Here is an 18,490-nt window from a genome sequence, read left to right on the forward strand (position 1 = left end):
TGGCTCTGGAGGGGTTTTGGAAGCCCCACCATTGAGCAGAGACCCAAGTGTGATCCTGAGTTTCAGGAAGTGCTCCTTGTCCTAGTGGGTTAACCAGATAAAATACAGGCTGCCATTACATGTGGATTTCAGGTAAATAGTACATAATTTTCAGTATAAGCATGACCTGTGCAAGATTGGGATGTGTGTATACTAAAGAATGCTGAATCTGTTAGGCTTCCCTTCAGGTCAGTTTTCTTCCTTATTGCCTTCATCCAACAGCAGAAGCTAAGAACTCCGAGTGAAAAGGTCCTAGGAAGGTGCTGATTGCCCATTTTACAGATATGGAAACCGAGTCCCAGCATGGAATCACATTGAGGACCTTGCTAGGCTACACGACTTTTCTTTTTCATGAAGGCAGCACACTTTCTAAGTGTCCCCTCTGCACAGACCATTGTGCTGGGTGTTGGGGGATGACAGTAGCAAGCCTACAGTGTGTAGAGGGCAAGGGTCAAGAGTTCCTGTAAGGCATGTGGAAGAAGAGGCAGGATTCAGACAGACCTGGGTCCAGACCCTGCTTTGCTGTGTATTAGCTGCATGTCAATTCTCTCTGAGCCTCTGTCTCTCCTTTAATAATGTGAGGATAACCCCTTCTGTGGGGGGATTGTTACCAGGCTCCAGTGGGGTGATAAAATGCCAGATGGGGGCCGGGAAGGGTTTACTACATGATGAGAGAAGAGAGGTGCCCGCGGTAAAGTGTGGTTGTTGCCCGCAGGTCGCCAGGCATCCTGAACCACCCAGATGACGCAGGATGGAGGTGCCAGGACTCACTTCCCCTGCCTCGCCTGCCAGGGACCAGCCAGCGACGGCTCCTGGACATGCAGGAGCCCCCGGTGGGCAGGTCTCACCTCACCTGACCCTGAGTCCTGTCATTCTGCCCCCGGAGCAGGGTCTGGCCCCTACAGTGTTCCTGAAGGCCTTGCCCCTCCCATTGTACCACACAGTGCCTCCGGGGGGCCTCCAGCCACGTGCCCCCCTAGCCACACGCAGCTTGGATGGGGGCGGTGCACCCTTTCTTCTCAGCCCCCTGCTGCGGCCTGAAGGACCTGGCCCTGCCCAGGTGGGGAAGCCGGCACTCGTGTGCCCGGCTCTCACCGTGAACATCGTGGGCACTCTGCCTGTCCTGTCGCCAGGACTGGGGCCCACGCTGGGGAGCCCGGGCAAGGTACGGAATGCCGGCAAGTACCTTTGCCCACACTGTGGCCGGGATTGCCTGAAGCCCAGTGTTTTGGAGAAGCACATCCGGTCCCACACGGGTGAGAGGCCCTTTCCGTGTGCCACCTGTGGCATTGCCTTTAAGACCCAGAGCAACCTGTATAAGCACAGACGCACCCAGACCCACCTCAACCACTCTCGACTGTCCTCAGAGTCTGACGGAGGTGGGGGCAGCCTCCTGGAGGAGGGGGACAAGGCTGGAGAGAGCTCCGGAGCAGAAGGCCTGGGGGACGGCAGCAGCCAGAGAGTGGGTGATGGGGCCCAATCCGAGAGACCCCTTTCTCCAGGCACCCAGGGTGCTGGGCACTGCCCGGTGCCTGCCATGCGCCTGTCTTCTGTTGCCAAGACCCTGGGTCTGAAGTTGGAAGCTGTTCCCTGTCCAGGGTCCACATTTGCTGACAGAGAGACCCCTGTGATCTCTGCCCACACAGCCTCCCCTGGGCTCGCCCTGCCTGGCTCCCAACCAAGGTGGAAGCTGCCAGAGCAGACGTCCCCGACCGCCGGCCGGATGTGCTCCCTACAGCAGCAGCAGGCGGCCACGTCTTCAGAGAAGCCCTGGGACACTAAGGCCTCAGAGGGCCGGCTGCGGAAGTGTGAGAGCACTGACTCGGGCTACCTGTCCCGCTCGGATAGTGCAGAGCAGCCGCCGGCCCCTGGCAGCCCCCCGCGCGGCCTGTTGGAGCATAGGGCTGAGTCTGAGGGGGAGGGGGCACTAGGGTCTGGGGGGCCCGGCCTGCAGCTGGAGAAGAAGAAGCTAGAGGAGCGCATCTCCTGGCTCATCTCCCACAATCAGGCTGTGGTGGACGATTCCCAGCTGGACAACGTGCGGCCCCGCAAGACAGTCCTGTGCAAGCAAGGCAGTATCGACCTGCCCATGCCCTACACCTACAAAGATTCCTTCCACTTTGACATCCGGGCGCTGCAGCCTGGCCGGAGGAAGCCTGCTGCCCTCAGCTCGGCCCATTCTGCTTTCACCCCCCCAGACAAGGTGCGGCCGCTCTTCTTTCACTCGGTCCCCACTCAGCTCTCCACCACTGTGGCTTGTGTGCCCGTCACCAGGAGCAACTCACTGCCTTTTGTCGAGGGCACCAGGACATGGCAGGAGCCCCCGGACCACCAGGATGCCTGCCCCTGGAGGCAGAAGCCTCTGAGCCCCAGGCCTGCCCCCTCCCGACTGGTGGATGTCCCCAGTGGCCACCCCCGGGCCCTGGTGAGACAGGCTGCCGTGGAGGACCTGCCATGTCCCCCTTCTGGAGACAGCCTGGTGCCTGCAGAGGACCCGGATGGAAACAGAGCTGCTGCTGGGGAGGGGGCAGCCAGCAAGGGCAGAGCAGCCAGTAAGAAATGCAGCCAGAGGAAGCTGAAGATGTTCTCCCAGGACAAGTGGCAGGTGTATGGGAATGAGACGTTCAAGAGAATCTACCAGAAAATGAAAACCAGCTGCCATGGAGGCAAGAAGGCCAGGGAGATGACCGTGGGTAGTGGGACAGAGCTGGACCTTCCGCTCCAGGAAGAGGTAGCAGGGAAAGAGGGCACAGTACCATCCCAGGACGGGAGGAGCCCTGGTCATGGAGAGACATCTGCGGGGGCCAGACCAGGGCCTTGCCAAAATCCACTGGCCCCGGAGGGCTTCTTAGTGATGGAACCCCCCAAGCAGAGGGCGATGGTAGCCCAAGCGGGAAGCAGTGACCAGCCTCGGGTGAACAGGGCCATGTCTCCTCCCACCGTCCGCTGCACAGAAGCCTCCTGTTCAGGCAGCAAGAGCCCCCTCCTTTCTCCAAGCAGGAGGCTGGAGCTGGGGTGTCAGCTGCCCCCAGTACCTGGTCCCCTCAGGGGAGGTGATAGAGAGACTCCCAAGCTGGTTTTGCCAGACCCTAAGCTGGAAGGAGGCACCCTTCGTGGTGGGGACAAGAAGGAGCCCTGTCAGTGGACCCAAACTGTGCCGAGGCGGCCCAGTGGTAGCTCTGGGGAACCCCAGCCCTCAGAGGACAAGCTCCCCTCAGAGAGGAAGAAGCTGAAGGTGGAGAAGCTGAGCTGCCAGGAGCATTCAGAGCCTCTGGGAACAGAAAGAGAGGCCCCGGGTGGCCCCATGCAGGCCGCCTCCCCACCGACTCAGAACCAGGACAGGGACCCTGGGGATAAGCCAGGGGAGCTATGTGAGAGTGCTGATGGCATGGCGAGGGCCAGGGCTGGGCAGCCAGGTAGGCCCTTGGAGCTTTCTGGCGCCGCTTCTGCTACTCCTTCTGTGGCCCAGAGGCAGGCGGAGCTGGGGGAAGAGATCTTGCCGTGTCCTGTAGCCACGTCCCTTGGGCATCATTCCCACGCGGCACCTGGTGTCCTCACTGCTCTGGCAGACACTGCCTTCCCTCCCAAGTACCTCCTCAAGTTGCCTCAGGGAGAGACCTGCCCACCACCTTCTGTCACCGCGAGGCTGGGAGAAGGCCAGGACCCCGCGTGCAGGAGCAGGCGGCCTGAGGAACTGGTGTCCTTTGTTGGGTCAGGGCTGGGGACCCGCCTGCCTTCCCGCCCAACTTCAGTCATGGCCACCAGTGGGGCACACAGCTTCAAGGAGGACCCCGACTGCTCTAGGCCCTGGGGCAGGAGAAAAGGGGAACAGGGAGAGGAGAAAGGAGACTTGGACACTGGCACCCCCGCAGGGGGCCAGTCCCCTGGCTCATCCGCCGGCACCCCCAGGGAGACCGCCTCCTTTCTGCCCACCCCAGTGTGTGCCACTCGGCAGAGTGGGCCCCCTGACACCCGTCACCTCTGCATGGGCAGCACCGCAGTGGGTGCCAGGCCATCTGGGGGTGTCCCGAGTCCCTGCGCACTCAGGGAGTTGGGGGGACCTACAGAGAATGTCCCGGGAGACCCTCCTTCAGGACCCCTGGCTGGGCTCAGTTCCTGCTGCTCCTTCCTCGCGGCCTCCACACCCCCCAGCTGGCCAGAGCTGGCTTCGTGTACCCACTCAGAGACCCAGTGGAGTTTCAGGGCCCACGGCCCTTTCCCGTCATTGAGGGCCGAGCCCCGACTCACATGGTGTTGCTTGAGCCGAAGCCTGCCTCTGCCCACAGAGCAGAAGGAAAAGGCTGCTTCTGTGTACTTGGCTTTGCACTTCCTTGGTGGCAGCACCCAGGCCAAGGGTCCAGACACCCGGCCCGTGAGCAGGACAGTGGGAGGACGGATGAAGACAGGCCTGGGAGAAGGAGGGCAGGTCCAGACGTCAAAGGTAACATCCTCCTTTGCCTGGGGGCCCAGGGCTGGGGGAATGTGCTTGGCACACAGAACTCGAATGATGGAGAGGAGGCATGAAGCCACCCTGGGAACACCTGCTCTTTGTGATACGGTCTTCTCAGCCTGCTCCTGAGGGAAGGTGGGGCTGCCACGTTCATGGCAGGGTGGGATAAAGGCCAAAAATGTAACACAAAACAAAATAATGAAAAGACGCATTTCAAATGAGAGAATTCTTGTACCGAGATCCAAGATGAGATACTTTTCATCATTAGACATTAAATTTAACTCTGAGCATCCTGGTAACAGCAGCGAAGAGTGAAATGAAACACTGCCCAGGATTATAAGCTGGAAATTGTTACTGAGAGATACACTGCAGGTAGAACACCATCTCTTAAAAGGAGAGAATTATTGAGGTGCCTGGCTGGCTCAGGTGGTAGAGCATGGGACCCTTGAGCTCAGGTTGTGAGTTCAAGCCCCACATCAGGTGTAGAGATTACTTAAAAATAAAGTTAAAAAAGAGAGAGCGAGCAACAGAGAGAGAGAAAGAGAGCTATTATATCAGGAATTTGGGAAACAATTACTATGGTCAGATTCAACTTGATGTCCAAGTTCCCTGGGAGTGGCTAACAGGAAAGGGGCCGAGTGCTCTGGAGCTATCACTTGGTGACTAGTGGTAAGTTTGTGGTCCCACTTCGAGCACAAATCTATGTGTCTGGACTATGCTGCTCTGGGAAGTCTCAGGCCAGGGCAGCTGAAGAGGTTCTGTTCTGATGTAACCGTGGGCAACACTGGCAGGGCCAGGATTCCAGAGCCTCGCAGGCACTTCCTCATTCCGAGAGTGGTGGTTAATAAAGATGTGCTGAGGCTCAGATGAGGGGGTAGGGTGGGCTGAGACCCAGTTGGGCCCTCCTTCCTCCAAAAGGCAGGGGTTCCTAGAGAGGAGGGGTTGGGGGCTGGGGGGAGACCTGGCCGTGGTGTTCCCTGGGCCTCCAGTTCACACCACAGGGCTTTGAGCAATATGATGCCAACATGTCTGGTGTTTTCAGCTCTCCTGCCCGGTGGCCTCAGGGATAGTGTCCCAGGAGCAGGTGTCTGAGCCTGAAGGGAAGAAAGGACTGCTGTGGAGGAAGGCGAAGATGTTTCGGAGAAACGGCAAACGGAAGCTGAGCGTCTGCTCCAGAAGGTAGGGGGCGTGGCAAGCTCTGTCTGTCCGGAGCTATCGGGGTGATTTGCTAACCCAGGGAAGCCTTCACAGGGGTTCCAGAAACATCTGTGTGGCAGTGAGGGTCTGGAGGTTCCCCATCAGTCCATCCGCACAGCAGACCCCCGGCCTGACTGTGTGCTTTCTGGGGGTGCCTCTCCAAGGCCAGGGATCCAGTAAATTTTGGAAATAACGGAGTCGAAACACACCCACCCACCCATTTAAGTCCTGAGGAGAGAGTGCGTTAGTTATTTACAGCTTGTACTGCTTTTTTATTTATGCGAGCGGTACGTGTCCTTTGCAGAGGAGTTTGGAAAGAGAGGCCAGCGAGGAGGAGATGCTAAAGCACCCTGGTACTGCCTCTGCCCTGGGGGTGCTGCTGGTGTGCAGGGCACTCTCTTGCAGACTGCTCTCTGTGACAAGTGCACGCGCAGCATGTCCAGACAACAGATGGGCCGCACAGGTTTTACGGACCCCGCTCTTTAATCACTGACGGTCTTGCCCCTAGGGATGAAGGGGGAAGGCCACTTTTTCATGAGGCCCCACTCCTCTGGGCCACCAGAGAAGCTGTTGGATCTGGTGTTCCTGTGGCCTTCGGGCCTGCTCAGGGTGACTTCGTGCTGCCTCCGCATCTCCTGTTTTTGAATTTGCACTCTGAGCCCAGAGCCCTAATGCTTTCCTGAATTCCCCCTCCACATCTCAGCCTCCTACTCTCTTCTTCCTGGAACCTGCCTGCCTTCTTCCCTCATTGTTGGTATTTGACCCAAAGCTGAGATATTCTTCAAGAAGCAGTGCAGATTCCTGATTCTTCCCTACAGCTGCTCAGAACCTTCATGGCTAGAGATGATGTGCCATCTGGACAGGCTTTGAGATGAGGTCTCTGCCTGTTTCAGTTGTCTGCAGGACCGCATGTCCAGAGCTGGTATCACTGAGGGCTTGCTATGTGCTGGGCACTGTGTGACCGTGATCACCGCCCCCGCTGCCATTTTTCCCCTGAGGATCTTGAGACACAGACAGATTGGGCGGCCTCTCCAAGCACCCTGATGTGAATCAGCAGGTCTTTTATTTTATTTTATTTTTAAAAGATTTTATTTTATTTATTCCAGAGAGAGCGAGCGAGAGCATGAGCATGTACAAGCAGGGGGAAGCAGCAGAGGGAGAGGGAGAAGGAGGCTCCTTGCTGAGCAGGGAGCCCGATAGGAGGCTCCATCCCAGGACCCTGGGATCGTGACCTGAGCCAAAGACAGATGCTTAACCAACTGAGCCACCCACCGCCCCTGAATCAGCAAGTCTTACCTCAGAGCCCCTATGGCAGAGAGCAGCTTGCTATCTTGCTATCTGTGCTCTGTGCTCCCCAGCCTGCAACAGGCACAAGCGTCACCTGGGTTTTCTTTTGATGCTGAGACACGTTCCTCAGGTCTGAGATGGGGCCCGAGACCCTCCATTTCTAACAGGCTCCCAGGTGATGCTCAGGGTGCCGGCCCTTAGGGAACACTCTTGCAGGAGCTGTTCTTTGTGCTGCCCCAAACCACATTGCATCCTTCCCAAAAGGAGCCCAGCTGTTCAAAGCTGAGCGAAAGAAGGGTCACTGCCTGTGTGACAGGGATATCCAACCCTACCACAAACCCCTGAGCCATGTAGAGTAGGGGAGGGATGGCTCCTCAGATGGAATGGATGCTAGCCAGAGTAGCTGCTCATGGATTCAGGGAGTACAGGGACGTTGGCAGGTGACCTTGTGCCCCGTCAGTATCTCACACATTGGACCGATGTGGAAGAAGCACTAAATTGCATGGAGTGACAGCTGCCAAGCCTGCTTCTGGGCCTCAGTCATGGTCCCAGGAGATGTGGGGTGAGGGACTAATGTTGACTGCCTCATTGATTCCTTCCATCTTCCCAAGGCTTCAGTTTAGCTAATACAACAGATTGTTGCCGTGCGCCTGCTAGGTGCCAGGTGCCACATACGGAGGCCACAGGGAAAGCGTCCCCACACCCAGCTGGTGGCGCCAGGTTGATTCTCTGGGAGGCCTGGAGAGATGTCTGCAACAGCTCCTGGACCAAGCGCAGCCTGGGTGAGAATCTCGTTATGGTTGGCCATACTTAAAAGTTTTGACTCTTAGTAGCCAAATAAATACCAAGAGATTTCACATAAAAACCTGAATTTCTAGCTTGTCTTGAAGTATTTGGAGCTCTGGAAAGGCTTGTCCTGTCTTCTTGCATGGCGGCAGCTAGCGGGAACTGAGTAGTGGCCGCCCCCACTGAGCGTGCCTGTGCTCTGCACCTTGCTTCGGTCCCCACCTCTTCCTGTTGTGTTACATTTGAGTTTGCAAATCATAGTCTTTTTTTTTTTTTTTTAAAGATTTTATTTATTTATTTGACAGAGAGAGATCACAAGTAGGCAGAGAGGCAGGCAGAAAGAGAGAGAGAGAGAGAGGAGGAAGCAGGCTCCCTGCTGAGCAGAGAGCCCGATGCGGGACTCGATCCCAGGACCCTGAGATCATGACCTGAGCCGAAGGCAGCGGCTTAACCCACTGAGCCACCCAGGTGCCCGCAAATCATAGTCTTAACATCTGGTTTTGTGGGAGCCAAAAAACTGCCTCCTCCATCAGCGAGCTTCTAGGTAAGGGCCCACGGGTGGGAAGGTAGGAGAGGGCGCAGGGGTAGAAAAAGGAGAAGTCTGAGTCCTGGATGAGGACGAGGCTGTTGAGGTGTTTATGTCTATCAAGCATTTATTGGGCGACCACGAATGAGCCATCATTCGTGCCTTTACCGGCCTGTGACTGTCCTTTGAGTTCTTTCCAGCTTGCTGGAGCTTCCAGCTCCAATCTTGGCACGTGCAGATCCTGGGCCTCCTCCTGCACAGCTCCCCTCTGGCTGGCCTTCCCTTGTCTCAGCAAAGACAGCACTATCACGGTAGGACCTCTCTGACCCCTGAACCTCAGTGTTCTCCCTCCCACTATCTGGTTTCATTACCTTCCCAGCGTTTTGGCAGAGTTTGTTTTTTTGAGGCACAGAGTTCATGGTAGCTTGCTTCATCAGCACCAACAATGGAGACAGAATGTGCCTCTGCTGCCTTAAGTCTGAGCTCCAGATCTTCCTCTGAAGGGCTTGCCTGATTAGGTCAGGCCCACCTAAGATAATCTCTCTGTTGATTAGAAACTTTAATTGCATCAGCAAAAATACCTTTCCCTTTGCCATATTTTGTTAGGAGCAAGTCACACCACACTCGAGAGGATTACACAAAGGTAACTCTAGGGTATGTCTGCCAGAAATGCCTTTCCCTGGCTCAGCCAGCTAATGGGTGAGAAGGCCTTCACTTCAGGGCTGCAGTCTGAGTTTTCTGACCCAGTGTCTTCCATCATACCACTCATGGTGAGTGGTTGCTAAGACTTCTCCTTTTAATGAAGGATACACCTCTCTGGAGAGGTGTTCAGAAGGGAATGTGATGCTGGGCTTATAAGAAAAGAGTTCCCTTTAATGGCAAATTTCTTACTAAGCCTTCTATCAAACTATCACTGGTTTGATAGCCTTTGGGATGCAAAGGTTTGATAAAGGAGATGACTGATTTTTTTTGACTCACACGAGGTCTCAAACTCAGTTCATTTTCTGGTTGGATGATAGAGCTTCTTGGAGAAGTGCCCTCTCCGTTTCTGTCATATTTTAGTCCATCTTCAGAAACAGGGGTTTGATGCCCAGTCTGAGGGGCAATATCGGGAAAATGCTGAGAGGTAGTGCCTGGTCTAAAGGAGTTTTGAGTTCACTGTTCAGGAGGCCATTTGCACAACTTATTTTTCCTCCTTAGTATGTTGAAATCCGTCCATTTCTCACATAGTAACTTCTGGCTAGTTTATAACAGACGTTAATAGTAACAGGATTTGTTTACTGTGTACTTATTTTGCAGATAACCGAACAGGAAAACTTTTTTTTTTTTTTTAAGATTTTTTCTTTATTTATCTGACAGAGATCACAAGTAGGCAGAGAGGCAGGCAGAGAGAGAGGAGGAAGCAGGCTCCCTGCAGAGCAGAAAGCCCGATGTGGGGCTCGATCCCAGGACCCCGGGATCATGACCCGAGCCGAAGGCAGAGGCTTAACCCACTGAGCCACCCAGGTGCCCCAGGAAAACTTTTGATGAAGGGTCTCTCATCTACCCTCCCTCCGTCTTCATGTGTATCTACTCTCCCATCTACATGTGGACCATCCCACTAATTAGTTTTCTATTGTAACAGAGTAACTGCTGCTGTAACAAATTACTAGTTTCGTGTAAATTTTGTTTTGAACACTAGTTTATTATTTTATAATTCTGTAGATCAGAATTCAGTATTGGTCTCACCTGACAAAATCAGAGTGTTGGCAGGGCTGCATTCCCTCTGGAGGCCCCAGTGGGGAATCCGTTTCCTGCTCATTTGGGTGGTTGGCAGGATTCTGTTCCTGGCCATCAGCTGCGCTTCCGTGTCACAGACCACCAAGGGCGGCTGGGTCCCCTTCGCACTTGAGGTCTGCTCCTTCTTGTTTAGTCTCACTTTTCAGACCCTATCTTCTGCCTCTTCTTTCATTTTGAAGGACTAACTGTGGTTAGTTTAGGTTTACCTGGATAATCCAGGACACCTTATCATCTTGGGGACTGTGTCCTTAGTCACATGCACAAAGTCCCTTTTGCCAGGCACGTCACATAGTCACAGCTCTGGGGATTAGCACACAGACATCTTTGAGGGTGGGGCATTATTCCACGCCATCTACCTGTCCGTCTGTCTCCCCACATGTGTATGATGTATATGCACTTGTACACATCAATTTATCTGTCTTCGCACTCCCATGTGTACGTTGTATGCATCTCTCTGTCATTTATCCATCCGTGTGTTCTCGATAAAGAGGCCTGTTTTCTTACTCACGTTCCCATTTCACTTCAGTTGTCTTCACATTCACCAGAAAATGAAATACTGCAGCAGAGATTCTCTGCAGGCCTTAGCTCTAGCGCATGTGCTGAAACCCGTGTTGCTGAGTATCTGTTGTTTTACTTCTTGTTTTGAGAAACCTTTAAAAATGCAGAACAGTTCAGAAAATATGCAACAGACTCCTGGGTAATGATCCAGAATTAGTAAATATTAACATTTTGTTTTATTTGTTTCTGAGCCTTTAAAAAAATGAAATAAAATATTACTTTATATTTTATAGTTGAAGTATATATTTATATTATACATATAGCATATATATATATACACGTATACATAAATGTTAGGTAGTTTTACATATTTGGCACGGATTCAATCTGTGTTTTCATAATTTGCAATTCGGTGTACACACTAATAACATCTACAATTGTTTTGAGTCCTTAAAGCACGTGTATAAATATCATACGGAATTAATCATTCTTCAGTTTGACTTTTAAATTCAGTATCATGTTTTTGAAGATCGAGGCATGTTGGTCAAATTCATTGATTATAGGTGCCATAGCGGTCTCCTTCCCATGAGTATAACACATTTTATTGTCCATTCTCCTATTTATGGGCATTGAAATTGTCTCCAATTTCTTTCTTTCTTTCTTTTTCTTTTTTCTTTTTTTTTTTTTTTTTTTTGCTGATTTGCAGTGAATGAATGTATATACATATATGCCTCCTTAGGCTCAATGCAAGAGGTTTTCTCAGTGCTAGACCCGAAAGTGGAATTGCTGGGTTACAAGGTAATCACATCTTCAACTTTACATGTCATTTCTGAATGGCTCTTGGGAGCTGACGGTTCACTTCTTGTTTTCCTCCAGCTGTGAGTGAGAATTCGCCCTGCTCCCGTATTTCTACTAAGGTTTGATATTAGCATATTTGTATGCTGTGCCCATCCAGAATTTGTAGGTTTCAGTATATGTTCTAGGTTTGTGTAGGTGCTTTGCCATTACACACACTGTAGATATTTTCCCAAATCTGTTCTTTTCTCTTTTTAAGCCCATTTCTGTATGTTTTTTACCCACATAATTGCAAATGTGTTATCTCTTCATTCTTTTTTAATATCAGATCTTACTTCTGAGATTGTTTTTTTCTGTCTGAAGCATATTTTTTTTAAGAACTTCTGTAAAAGAAGAAAAATCTCCACTCTCATTAGTCTGAAAATACATTGATTTCTTCCTTGTTGTTGAAAAATGTTTTGCTGGGTATACGACCTTAGGCTGACAGTTACTTTCTCTCCACACATCAAAGCTATTACCACACTGTCATTTGGCTTCTATTTTGTGGTGGAAAATTCGGCTATTAGTGTACTCATCTGTCTTTTGAAGGTCTCTTATCTCTGGCTAGTTTTAAGATATTCTTTTAATCTTTGGTGTTCCATAGTTTTACTTTGATGTGTCCAGGTGTATGTTGCCATTATTTATTCCATTAGGAATCCATGGGGCTTTTACTATTTGTGGATTGATTTCTACCTAGAAAATTCTCAGCCATCATTCTTCAAACATTGTCTGTATCCCATTCTCGGTCTTCTCTTTCTGGAACACTGAAGTAATGTACCTTAGATCTTCTCTTTTATGTGTCTTAACCTCTATTTTCAATAACTTTGTCTTTCTCTGCTAAAATCTAGATACTTTGTTCAGGTCTATCTTTAAAATTTTACTAATTTTCTCAACCTCCTGAGTTATTCTTTTTAAAGCACTGTTAAGGTATACTGAATTATAGTGTTATGCATACTTAAAGTATACCATTTAATAGGTTTGGATGTATGTACACACCTGTGAACCAATAACAGCATCAAGGTCATGTGTCAAAAATCCCTCAGATTTCCATGTGTCCTCCCTCCTGCCATCCCCAGGTAGTCTCTCATGTGCTTTCTGTAACTATAGAGTAGTTCCCTTTTTCTAGAATTTTACAGAAGTGGAATCACACAATATATACTCTTTTTTGGGGTGGGGCATTCTGGCTTTTTTTTCACTCAGCATGGTTATTTTGAGGTTCATCATGTTGCATGCATCAATAATTCATTCCCCCCCCCCTTTTTTTAAAGACTTATTTATTTATTTTAGAGAGTATGCGAGTGTGAGGAGGGGCAGAAGGAGAGGGAGGAAGAGAGAAGCTGACTTCCCGGTGAGTGTAGAGCGTAACACCAGGCTCGATCTTACCACCCTGAGATGATGAACTGAGCCAATATTGAGAGTCAGATGCTGAACTAACTGAGCCAGCCAGGCGCCCCAGTCATTCATTCCTTTTTGTTGCTCAGTAGTAAGCCATTGGGTGGATATGTCATAATTTGTTTATACATTGACTTGTTGGCAGACATTAATGGTTTGTTTCAGATTGGGGCTGTTGTAAGTAAAAACTACTATAAATAGCCATATGCAAGTCTTTGCATGAATGTATCCTTTATTTTCTAAAATTCTGAGTTGGTTTTTTTGGTTGCTGTTCAAGTATAATTAACATACAGTGTTATATTAGCATCAGGTGTCCATACAGTGATTCAGCCATTCTGTACGTTTCTCGGGGCTCATGACGAGAAGTGCGCTCTCTCCTGTTTCACCTGCTTCACCCATCCCCCACCCAAAATGAACAGACAGAAGAAAAGAGACAAAGGAGCCGACTCTGAAATGTACGGGGATATACTTTAAATTCTCTTGAGCAAATAAGAGTGCAGCGTCCGGACAGTGTAGAGGATGCCAGACTCTTTCCCAGGCGGCAGTAGCATAACACACTCCTGCGAGCTCTGCGTGAGGCTCTCGGCCTCTCTGCAGCCTTGCCGAGACTTGACGTGGCTGTTCTTTTTCCTTCAGGCATCCTTGTAGGTGTGTAGTGGTGTCCCGCAGGTTGGAATCCGTACTTCCTTCATGACTCACGGGACGGCGCGGCTCTTCATGTGCTTATTTCCCTTTCCTGTATCGCTTCGGTGAAGTACCGTCTCGGCTCTTTTGGCCATTATAAAAATGGGCTGTTTTCTTATTTTGGAGTTTTGAGGATTCCTTATACATTCTGTTTTTTTTTTTTTTTTTTTTTTATGATCCCATTTATTTATTTGACAGACAGATCACAAGTAGGCAGAAAGGCAGGCAGAGAGAGGGGGATAGGAAGCAGGCTCCCCACCCAGCAGAGAGCCCGATGTGGGGCTCGATCCCAGGACTCTGGGATCATGACCTGAGACGAAAGCAGAGGATTTAACCCACTGAGCCACCCAGGCGCCCCAAAGAACATATATTCTTAATTTTGGTGAAGTCCAGTCATTATTCTTTTCTTTGGATTGTGCTTTTGGTGTCATCACCACAACATCTTTGCCTAACTCGTGGCCACAAAGGTTTCTCTCCTAGGTTTTCTTCTGCAGTTTTATACTCTTAGGTTTAACATTCCAGCCTATGATACATTTTCACCTAATTTTTCTGTATCGAGTGGTATAGATGGAAGTTCCCGTGTTTGTGTGTGGACGTATAATTGTGTCTGTGCCCTTTGTCCATGTCTTGGTTTTGATGCAAACACCACACCATCTTGGTTACACAGCCTGACTTTAAGACTTACTATAAAGCTAAAATATCGAAGACAGAATGGTATTTGCATCAAAGTAGACGAATAGGTCCATGGCACAGAATGGACAGTACAGAAATAGGCCCCTTGTATTTGGTCAGTTGATTTGCCCCGAAGGTTCAAAGGAGAGTATAGTCTTATCCACGGATGGTGATGGACCTGGGAAATCCCTTCACCAGGAAGCTGAGCAATTACAGGATCTGCCTCATCCATTTCTGTACTCTCAAGGGATCATTGCTTTCATTACATGATGTCTCCTGTCCTGAAAACCATTGTTTTCTATATTTGCCTCGTTTTTTCTTTGGGAGAATAAATGCAGTTACTTTTAAACTGTCTTGCTCAGGAGAAAAAGACCCTGGACAGTGGCAGTGGATTCTTTTTTTTTTTTTTTTTTTAATTTATTTATTTGACAGACGGAGATCACAAGTAGGCAGAGAAGCAGGCAGAAAGAGAGGAGGAAGCAGGCTCTCCGCTGAGCAGAGAGCCCATTGTGGGGCTCGATCTCAGGACCCTGGGATCATGATCTGAGCCGAAGGCAGAGGCTTTAACCCACTGAGCCACCCAGGCGCCCTGGCAGTGGCTTCTTAATTGCACCCTCCCCCAGTTACCCTCCTATGACTGATTTATCGAGTGTTAAATCTGATTGTTTATGTATATTGTGCTTTATTTCCAAAAAAGTTCCACTTAATTATTTTTCAGATCTGCTTCATCATTTTTATAGTCTCTTGCTCTTTAGTCTTCTTTTCTTTATTGAGTTATGATTGATATACACAAAAGCTCTACAAGTTTAATGTATATATGATGAGTTTGAAGATATGAAAACATCCATGAAACCATCCTCACATATGATGTCCTAAACTTACCTTAATTTCTAGAAGCTTCTTCCTTTTTTTAAAATCAGAAAAATGACAGAAGATCTACCCTCTTGAATTTGTAAGTACACAATACAGCATTGTTAACTATGTGCACTATGGTGTCCAGTAGTTCTCTAGGATTCATTCATTTTGCACAAATGAAACCTTGTACCCCTTGATCAACACCTCCCCATTCCCCCTTCCTCTGGTCCCTGGCAACCACCATTCTCCTTTCTGTTTTTATGAGTTTGACTGTGTCAGATCTCTGCTATCACTGGGGTCATGTAGTCTTTGTTTTTCTGTAGCTGGCTTATTCTATTCCAAAGTTATCTGTGTTGCAGCAAATGGCAAGATTTCCTTTTTTTTTTTCTTTTTTTAAAGGCTGAGTAACATTCTGTTGTATATATACCGTATCTTCTTTAACCATCCATTCATTGATTGATGGACATTTGGGTTGATTCCATATCTTGGCTATTGTAAACAATGCTGCATTGAATATGGGTGTGTGCAGTTATCTCTTTGATAACCTAATTTCAGTTTGTTAGGGTATATACCCAACAGTGTGATTGCTGGATCATAAGGTAGTTCAATTTTTAATTTTTTGAGGAACCTCCATACTGTTTTCCATAGAGGAAATACTAATAGAGGACATACTAATGTACATTCCCACCAACACATGACAAGGATTCCTTTTTCACCACATTCTTGTCAATACTATTATCTTTTATTTTTATTTTTTGATAATAGCCATCCTCACAGGTGTGAGGTGATCTTTCACTGTGGTTTTGTTGTGCATTTCCCTGATGATCCGTGATGTCAAGTACCTTTCCATGTATCTGTTGGCCATTTCTATGACTTCTATGGAGGAAGTTCTACTCAGGTCTTTTCCCCATTTTTTTAAAGTTGGTTTTTTTGTTTGTTTGTTTCTTCCTTACCTGCCCCCCACCCCTGCTGTTTAGTTACATGAGTTCCTCAGACACTTTGGGCATTAACCTCTTATCAGATAAATGATTTGCAGGTATTTTCTCTCAGTCTGTGGGCTGCCTTTTCATTTTGTTGATGGTTTCCTTCACCATGCAGAAGCTTTTTGGTTTGATGTGGTCCCAGCTGTTTATTTTTGCTTTTGTTGCCTTTGGTGTCATATTCAAGAAATCACCGCCAAGGCCAATACTGAGAAGCTTTCCCCCTATGTTTTCTTTTAAGAGTTTTACAGTTTCATGTCTTATGATTTGATTTTGATTTGATTTTTGTGTGTAGTATAAAATAAGGGTCCAGTTTCATTGTTTTGCATGTGGATATCCAGTTTTCTCAATGTGTATTCTTGTTTCTCTTGTTGAAAATCAGTTTATAGTAAATGAGTGGGTTTATTTCTGGCTTCTGTTGCTCTCTTTTCTGTCACATTAGTTGATATGTCTGTTTTTATGCCAGTGCCATAATATTTTTATTACTATAGTATTGAAATATATTTTAAAATCAGTAAATATAATCCAGCCTGCTCTGTTGCTCTTGCTCAGGATTGCCTTGGTTTATTAGAGTTTCTTGTGGTTGCGTATGAATTTTGGGATTGTTTTTCAAAGTTTCTGTAATCTTTACTCTTATTCTCAACGTTTTCTAAAAATACACTTAATATTTTACATCTGATAATACCAACATAGGGAGTCATGGCACATCTGACTCTGTTTTATGTATCATTAGCTCTCACTTTGTAGTAACTCATTTCCTTGTTTTCGGATTTTTGATGGTGAGCTGAGATTTTTGGACTTTGAGACTTAGGGTGGAGGTGGGTTTCTCCAGTAATGATTTGTTTTGCTTCTACTAGGTGCCCGAGCGCATGCACTGGGCACTACTCTAAATAAAATTTGTTACTTTTTGGCTTTTTCATGTTATGTGCAGTGTGAATTCAGATTACAAACCTATGAGAAGACTGTCTTATTGTTATAAAATTAACAGAAGAGACTTTTGCCCTCTTTACTTAGTGATAAGATTGGAGTTTTTCAGGGTTCCCTGGGAAGGCGGTGAGGGTCGGGTGTAGTATTTCTAATTCACCTATCTATTGAGGGTCCCTCTGAGGTCTCAGCTTTTGCAGGATTAGAGGTTGGGTCTTCCACTTGATTTGCACCTAGGATGGATTCTGGGTTTGAATCCTGCTCCTTGCACCCCACCAGACCATAGAAGTGGAAGATCAAGCTCACTTGATTTGGGAAATCCTTTCAAAATGAAAACTCTCTTACCTTTTCAGGTTTCAGTTTTCACTTGGTTTTTGATGTTAAATATATTTCACTTTCTAATCAGAACATCAATAGATTTATGTAGAAGTATTGAACATTTTTATGTTTTAATCTGCGTTTTTAGTTGTTTTTAATATAGGAGTATAGTGGTAGACAACCAGAGTAACTGGTCAGCTGTACTGTTGGAAGTGGACTTCTTTACATCATCAAGAAGGTGTATATTCAGTTGTATTCTAGTGGAGCTGCCTTTTCCTTTATGATTATTACTTTTTGGTCTTGTCTAAGAGATCTTTCATCATTCCTAGTCTCCCAGTGTCAAAAACACAAAAATGTATTCCCTTATGTTGTGTGTACATTAATGTAAGGAAGGATTTAGTTTTACCTTTGTCCATATGGAAAACTATGGGCTGTGAGTCAGATTTGACTTTTGATCTGTTTTATATACCCTTGTGAGCTAGACAGGTTGTGACATTTTTAAAAGCGCATGCGCACGTGCGCACACACACACGTGTGTGTGTGTGTGTGTATATAAATAAAAGAATATGGGGTAGAGATGGTGTGTGGCCTGAAAAATATTTATTTCTGGACCTTTATACAGAGAACTTGCAGAGCTCTGGATCAATTTACCTTTTTTTCTTTCTTATTTGCTGTATTTTACATTCCCATTTATACCTGGAGTTTATTTCTGGGCCCTCCACTTGATTTTATTTGTCTTTTTATTTGTTGCCAACTCTAAATACCACACTGTAATGAAAATGGCTGTTTTCATTAGTGAAAGTACATGAGCTAAAGGAGAGGGATTAGAAAATGCAGGATCCATTTTTAGAGGGGAAATGGAAAAACGTAGAAAATTCATACTTGGATGCTTAATTGCCCTGACATAAACTAGAGGCAGAGAGATTTAGAGTGCCCACAGACTACGGCTCTGCTGTGCCCAGAGCAAGCACTGGACCATGGAATTGGATTTTATTGATGAATTTGTAACTGTGCAGCGTGCTGTACGAAGCATGCGACGCTTATTTGGGGACGCTTCTGACAAACGGAACAATGGGTTGTGAGGTCCCTAGTGGGCCAGAATGAGCGAGGAAGAGGTTGGGGGTCACATGGAGAAGTGCGCGCTGGAAACCCTAAAGTATATGTTTGTCATTGAAAGTGGGGGAGAGAGAGAAAACCGGGCCCTGAGAATAAAATCTTTCCCTCTAGAGTGGATGTTTGTCTGTCTGAGGTACGTGTCCGCTCACTTCA

The 18,490-nt window shown here is 47.9% G+C and overlaps 1 protein-coding gene across 20 annotated transcripts in view; it reads left to right on the forward strand.

The window, feature by feature from the left end:
* ZNF831 (zinc finger protein 831) overlaps window positions 1-18,490 on the forward strand; it is an 81,340-nt gene that overhangs the window by 10,680 nt on the left and 52,170 nt on the right. For all 20 annotated transcript variants that reach the window (XR_014314718.1, XR_014314719.1, XR_014314720.1 and 17 more), the window contains 2 exons: window positions 755-4,480; window positions 5,532-5,668. Coding sequence is in view for 11 of the 20 variants with exons in the window: in XM_082742969.1 (XP_082599095.1) it covers window positions 791-4,480; window positions 5,532-5,668 (3,827 nt within the window). In the remaining 9 variants the exon portion in view is untranslated. The remainder of the gene's footprint in view (window positions 1-754; window positions 4,481-5,531; window positions 5,669-18,490) is intronic.

This window comes from Mustela nivalis (genome assembly GCF_964662115.1).
Source record: "Mustela nivalis genome assembly, chromosome: 8".
Classification (NCBI taxonomy): Eukaryota; Metazoa; Chordata; class Mammalia; order Carnivora; family Mustelidae; genus Mustela; species Mustela nivalis.